This window comes from Periophthalmus magnuspinnatus, chromosome 7 (genome assembly GCF_009829125.3).
Source record: "Periophthalmus magnuspinnatus isolate fPerMag1 chromosome 7, fPerMag1.2.pri, whole genome shotgun sequence".
Taxonomy (NCBI): domain Eukaryota; kingdom Metazoa; phylum Chordata; class Actinopteri; order Gobiiformes; family Gobiidae; genus Periophthalmus; species Periophthalmus magnuspinnatus.
The window spans coordinates 11,153,120-11,160,328 of record NC_047132.1 but is presented as its reverse complement, the minus strand read 5'-3'; the positions used below and the strand labels follow the sequence as shown (position 1 = coordinate 11,160,328).

The following is a 7,209-nucleotide window of genomic DNA, read 5'->3' as shown; positions in this document are numbered from 1 at the left end:
GCGGGAAAATGGACCAGCATTACATTTAGAGGAGTTAAACTGACTTGAATTCACAATAATTCTTGAGTTATTTTGATTAAAAGTACTGTACCTGATTTTTCTTGTCTTAAAATTGTGAAAAACAGAACTAGTTCATTTTAAACGGTTTGCAAAGTTATTCCTCTACAGTTACTACAGTTGTTTTTGAGTTGCTTTTAGTAATTCTAAAAGCAACTAGCCTGCTGATACGCACTTCCTGAAACTCTATAATTGGATGCAGGCACACAGTGGGCTTATTTTGACCTCAAGAGCTGCTTATTTTTCGCTCAAACACATGGAGGGAAACTGTGCACAGAGGATTAAACTTTGATCTTCTGTTGAGTAAATCTAATTCAAGTCATTTTAACTCATAGATATTACTTTTTGTACAGTGTAAGTTCTATAAAGAAACTCTGGACTCTGCCGTGAGACTGACATCAGCTTATTCTATGTCTTTGTAAACACAGATCTAAATACTTGTTTTTACATATTTGAATTCACTCACACACACAAAACCCAGACTGAACCAAACGAGCTCCCTGTGATCAGTGGCCATGATATTTCACAAGAGTATTATTATTATTATTATTATTATTATTATTATTATTGATAGATTTAATTTTGTACTTTTCATTTTGAATATTTTCTAAAGGCGTTGTTTTACGGTGCTTTTTATGATGTTGGTTCATAAGCCTTAATTTATTCAGTTTTCATCGATTACAAATAAAAGATGGAATTACAACACTACAGCGGAGTTTGCTTTGGATGTGTATCAACTGTGCTCAGGCCGGGAGATTTGTGTATGTGACTGTGTGTGTGGGAGAAAGAGGAACAGTGTTTGGAACTGGAATTATTCTGATAAATATAAGAGCCCATGGAGACACAGGGAGGGCATCTGAGGCATCTGAGGAGACAGAAAATACAATAAATTCTTTAATATAAGCTGCTTACGATATTTCAAATAGACTACAGCCACGATATCCAGTAAGCAAAAGGTTTTCTATTAAGCTTTGAACACCCAGATGCCAAATTTTGAAAAAGGGACTTTAAAAACAGAAACAAAGAACTGAGAATATCTTATTTACATCACTTTTAATTCAGTATTGGCACAAATCATTATCTAAACCAAACGATATGAACCCAACATGTAGTGTCTGGACCAGCTGCGGTCGTCAGGCAGAGTCTGTTAAATTAATAAATAAAAACAAGGCAATAGCAAAACAGCAGCGCTAAATACATTCTCATTTGAAACGTCTATTTCAAAATTAACTGAACTTAATATGAGCAATAATCATTTATAATATATGTATGTCACCACACAATCATAAGAATGTTACTATGAGCATCTCTCCACTAGCACCAAAACAACACAATCTGCATCTATGAAACAGAGTGATTCAAAGTGAATTTGTGAGCTTTTCCTGTTAAAATACATTGTTTACATTGTGTCCATAAGGAATCTCAAAACCAAAATCTTGGTTAAAAATTGTAATAAATTAAATAAAACCTTAGACGGCATGGACCCAGAGGTTGTAGTGTGGAGATGTGTTCATTGAATGTAACATTAAGAGCTTAAAACTGAAAAAGAATAGGTCAGTTTATGGTCAGTATCTCTGTAGTCACTGAGCCCATTCACATGAAACAAAACATGGCACAAAGTTTAAAGAGCCCATATTATGTTATTCTCTGATCTGTATAATAATGTTGTTTCCTCATCGCAGACCTGGAGTTGTGTTTTGTTTCATTCACGCATGTTTAAGACACAAACCCTGCATATTAAGGCTGAGTTCTTCTCTCAAACGGAAAACACTCCACCTTGTTCCACCTTGTGATGTCATCATGTGGTAATACAGGAAGTGCTCCACTGTGTTTTTAAACTCCACACACCTTCACTAGATTCATTTAGATAATTTCAGCTCTGGAATTGCCGATTTCTACTGAACTGAAGGTAAAAGGAGCAGTTAACTGGAAAACTACCGCTTCATGACATCACAAGGTGGAATAGAGCATTTTGAGCTCTGGAGTTGTAGGTAGACTAATAATAAAGAGTTACTCAAATGTGTGAATGAAACAAAACACAATTCCAGCTATGTTTTTGAGGAGGTAACAGCATTTTAACGTGGCTTATGGAGTCTATTTCGCATAATACAGGACCTTTAATATCTTCTCTACTGGCACATGACATAAGGTGAACTAACTTCAGTATAGCAACATAACGTGGTTCAATAATAAAATGTTTTCTTTTTGAGATTTGTTTTAAAACTGTACCTGACCCGTAGAACAATACTGATCCCTGCCCTCCATTTGACACTTAAAGAGCACATGACAGGTTTTCATGGTTTTCTAATTATTACTTGGTTCGGTGGAAAATCTATGGTATATTTGAGTTGAGAGGCAGTTTATGACAAAACATCAAGTAGAAAAGAGCAAAAATCAAGGAAGTCGCGAGTCCAAAAACACAATCCCACTACCGGTGTCACCAACATGGAAAATTACATCCAAAATCCAGAGACAATTTATGCATGGAGAACACATTTTTCTGGCTTTTTAAACATTGATTCAACAAAAAACTAAATAAATTCTTGCTTGTATTAGTCTTAAAATAATAAACAGGTAGGTAGGTTGCTCTTAGTGTCCAAGCAGGAAGTAAAATTATAAACTTTACCAAAAAAAAAAAAACTTGGCAAGATTTTTATAAAATCTTAATTATAATTATGTAAACTGCGTTGTTTTGGTAAAATGAGTAGCCAAACCTGCCATATGCACTTTAACCACCAAACACAAAAAAATGTACTTGAGATGGATAAGAGATTGAAATAGTTTTAGCAGTTCATGTGCGTTGCTTTTGCTCCTCTTTCGGTTTCTGCGGTAGTCCTGGCGACAGTGGTTTTAGATACCAAACTCTATACGTCCCATACCAACCCAACAAACCGCACAGCGTACCCAGCAACTTATCAAAAGGGTTGTGAAAATACACAGAAGTACAAGAAAACATCCACACCCAGAGAAATACAAGACCATTCAACGATATGTACAAGAACTTAAGAACCATGCGCGGGAAGGTCGACATGTTGGCATTTTTCAAGTAACCCATGGGCGCCGTTTCTTCCATTATAAAAAGCGCAGAGTATGTGAGAATGAACGAGTGTCCAGAAATGTCGTAGCCAAACCAGTGGAAGCCGGCGCGTCTGCAGGTAGACTTGATAGTAAATTCATCCTTTAAAACGTCCATGGCTGTGGTTTCGTAGCAAGATCCGGTGGCGTCCTCAATGTAGAAGAATGTCTCAGTGAAAGTGTACCAGATGGCGGTGGCGATGGGGAGAGCGAGCAGGCGCCGCGTGAGAAACGAAACATCCCGACTGAAAGAGGAGTTGGACAAGAGGACAAAGGGTGTGAGGAGAAGTAGAGTCCAGCCCCACGAGACCTTCACGAAATACCTGAGAAAAAACAACAGAATAATATTAGGAGACACAGCTCCACGACTCTTTGTTGTGATGACATTTACAGTTACATCAGCTCCCACTAGGCGCTGCAGTTTTCACAGAAGTCAGCAGACCTGTTTCTTAAGACCTTAAGATAGATGAATATTGCAATTTAAAATGCAAATTTAATTAAAAACATAATGATCCATGAGTGTCATAGATTGTAACTATAGAGAAGCTACAAGCACACTATGTCTTCTTTAAAATGTGACAACTAGGTATTATTAATTAATTAATTTATTTTTTGGTATATTTGCATTAATTCTTGTTATTATTATTTATAAATATATAAGTTCATCTTGCCTCTTTTTGGAGTGTATGAGCAGAGTGTGACAGTAAGACAAGTTACATACAATGTTTTGTGAATCTAAAATCATTCTTTAAATTTGCTATCTCAATTGATACTTTCCAAATGATGTCATCAGCATTCCCTGTGGGAGTGATGATAACCAGAGGCACTGCTCTGTCTGAAGCTCTGTTACTCAAGTTAGACTTTAATCTGAGCTTTGAGACAAAAAAACTGACATAGTTGGAACGACTACAGGTGAACTGATTTGTACTGTTGAAAAAGTCCCTCTCAAATAACATTACAGTCACAAGCTAGCTGTGTCATGGTAACTGATGGACATTCTGCCATAGAGATAAATGTAGAACACCCCCAGCGTGATGTCACTGCAAAGTATCAGTAGGTTGTGCTGCTTTGAACTTGTAGATTTTGTGGAGTTTACTGATGTTCCAAATGCATCTAAGACCAAAAATAACGATTTGGTTCTCATTTTGTCTGGAAAATTGTGTTTCACGTATATAATATAAACTTGTCTGTTAACTGAACTTGTTGAACATGAATTATTCCAACAATGGGTGGAGCCACTAGTGTCTTAGGATGGTTAAAAATGAATGAGACTAGTTACACTGGTTTTGTCATTTGTCTGGTTGGTCAGGCTAGTAATGTTAGCTTAGCCCTGGATAAATTCATATAATAATATGAAGCAATAATAATCACGTCAGAATGTTAAAATGCGATTAGACGGCCAGCTAAGGACACTCCTGTGCTAGCAAAATTAGCCACAGCAACTTCAATGCTACTCACAAGTTTAAAATATTCCTGCTACTGCTAAAATACGTCTCCGGAACCATCTGCAGTTCCTTCAACAACGACCCCATAACGGAAATTAACAAAAATATCCATGGAAAGTAACGTTTGGAGCCCGGGATTCTCCAAAAAGAAACCAGTTTGTCCACAATGACATCCTCCGCTGCCATGTTGACACCGCACACTGACGGACCGTGGAAACCTCTGACGTAAACACGCCTCAGCCAATCAGGAGCGTCGGAGCAGAGCCACTTCCGTGTTTTGGACAAATGGGAGCATCACATTTCTGTTAACTAGTCTCCTAAAAGTTTAAAATAATTCTTAATAATTTTGTCTGTAAATTCAATTTACTGACAAAAGAGAAACAAAAAATACATAAGCTTATTTTTACGTTCTGTTTTGCCTCGTTGGATTGGAATTATAGTTAAGAAATCGAGGAGTTGAGGAAGTTAGCAAGGTGAACAGAAATAAGACGCGCCCCCAGCTGTAGTCCTTCAGCCATGCCTTAACCGACCCACCGCGAAGTAAGAATAAAAAATAAAATAAATAAAAATAGTAATTTACTGTCTTAATATAATAATATAAATAGTATGTTGTTCATGTAAACTTTTAAAAACTGATAAGGTAAGTGTAGAAAAAAACGTGTTACAGGCCTTAAAACATGCATTAAATATAACATGCATTCTATCCAAAACAATACAATTACAAACGTAATTTTGTACTTGCATTGATACCATGTGACCTCTGTCTTTATTTTAGGAGTAGTTTATAGATATACCTTATTATCCCTGTTGTGAAATTTGTTCTCTGCATTTTACCAATATTCTTAAATGTCCTTAGAGGCAGTGGGCGATAGCAGTGCAACCCCTGGGGACCCAAACAGATCTGGAGCCAGGATTCTGGTGAGGAGCAGACACAGGGAGAACATGCAAACCCTACAAAATAAGACTCTGCTCAGTTCTGGGGCTGTGGACCGCCTTGCTGTGAGGTGAGCCACAAGATTACGCCATAACAACCTCCCACAAGTGTTATCTGATCTGGTCTTTTATCAGGTCTAAACAATAGGAATCAAATCAGGTAGGTTAAGCTAGGACTTCATCAGGAGAAAACTAGGACTAAATATGAACACTACCCAATCATAGATCTACACCATGACATCTAAACCAGGATTAAACCAGGTCTCATCTATGATAAATTACCCCATTTTTATACAACTACAACTAAACCAGGACTACACCAGGACTAAACAACACCTAACCCAGTTAAAAATTGACTAAAACGTACACTAAAATAGAACTCAACCAATGCCAAACTGGATGTAAACAAAAATGATTGCATGGCTCCAAATACATACAAATACAAATTCACTATCCTCAAAGGAATCCTACGCACCACGCTTTGAAAACCACTGCACTATATTCATGTAGTAGCTCAAATCCTGCATTCTGATAACTCATTAAACTTCTACATTTGTATAAAATAGAATCAATTGCTCATTCTGATTTAATGGCGCTTTAAATACTACACCATAAATGTGCGTTGTTTCTATCCCTGTATCTGCCCTTGTCACATCTGTGCACCGAGCCTGTCCCTGCAATAAAAGTGTAAAGCGCTAATGCTGCGTTTATGGTCTGAAAATATACGAGAGAAACAAACACAGGAGAAGTTCACACACAGCAGCTGCACAGGAACGACAAAAAGGAAAAAAGATCGTTTAACTGTTATGAAGAAGACAGTGACGCAAAAGATTCAATTATATGATCTTTATTTGAAATACAGAACACACAACAACAAAATGAATACCACAACAGGACCACACAGTTCAAATCCTTATTACATTTTTATTGGGGCATTAACTGCTAGCATATAACATACCTAGATCAACATGTTACCCTTTATTATTTACATTGCTATATTTGCCTTAAAGGTGCTCTATATAACTTTCCACTCACGTGCTCATCACCATGAAGATATTATTGCGTTTGTCTGGAATGTACCACAGTATGACATTAAACATATCTATCTCCTTGGATATCTGCAAATAATACCTGAAAAACGTTTTGTGATTGACTAGAAACCATAGACTGTATACATAAATGGACATAGCTAACCTGCTAGCTACCACGTTCAGGAAGTGATCATGGGCGCACTTCCAGCTCCACTGACTCTGGCTCCAATTCACTTTCTATTGAAAAACTGTTGCCCCTCTCTGTATAACCGCTGCTGTCCGGCTCGTTATTTTGATCTTAAAATGTTTGTATTAACTCGCTCAATATGATCCTGGTATTTTTATTTCACTATTGTGTCTGACGATTCTTGCTCCGGATTGACTCTTTGTTTGCTATGATACTTGCGGTCAGAATTCTAAATATGGAACTCAGCTCCAAATTCACCCCTATAACTGCTTTAGCCTCGATGAGCTTCATTTGACTGGAGCTGAATGCTGTGGGTGGTGTTACACTAACTTTGTCCACTTCTTTATACAGTTTATGCTAGAAACACAAGGAAAAAAACAAAACTTAAAATTTTGAGACATATTTTTGCAGAAACAATGTTTGTAACTTGCTACACACGTGTACACAGGTTTGAAAACACTCCACTCCGCTGCACACACAT

At 37.1% G+C, this 7,209-nt stretch overlaps 1 protein-coding gene across 1 annotated transcript; it reads right to left on the bottom strand.

Moving 5' to 3' along the window:
* Nucleotides 1–1,101: 1,101 nt before the first annotated feature.
* Nucleotides 1,102–4,773, bottom strand: fitm2 (fat storage inducing transmembrane protein 2). The gene is made up of 2 exons (XM_033969767.2): nt 4,591–4,773; nt 1,102–3,455 (listed from the first exon to the last, which is right to left on the bottom strand). Exons 1-2 carry the CDS (start codon nt 4,761–4,763, stop codon nt 2,849–2,851), a joined length of 780 nt encoding a protein of 259 aa, XP_033825658.1. The 5' UTR covers nt 4,764–4,773; the 3' UTR covers nt 1,102–2,848.
* Nucleotides 4,774–7,209: the final 2,436 nt, after the last annotated feature.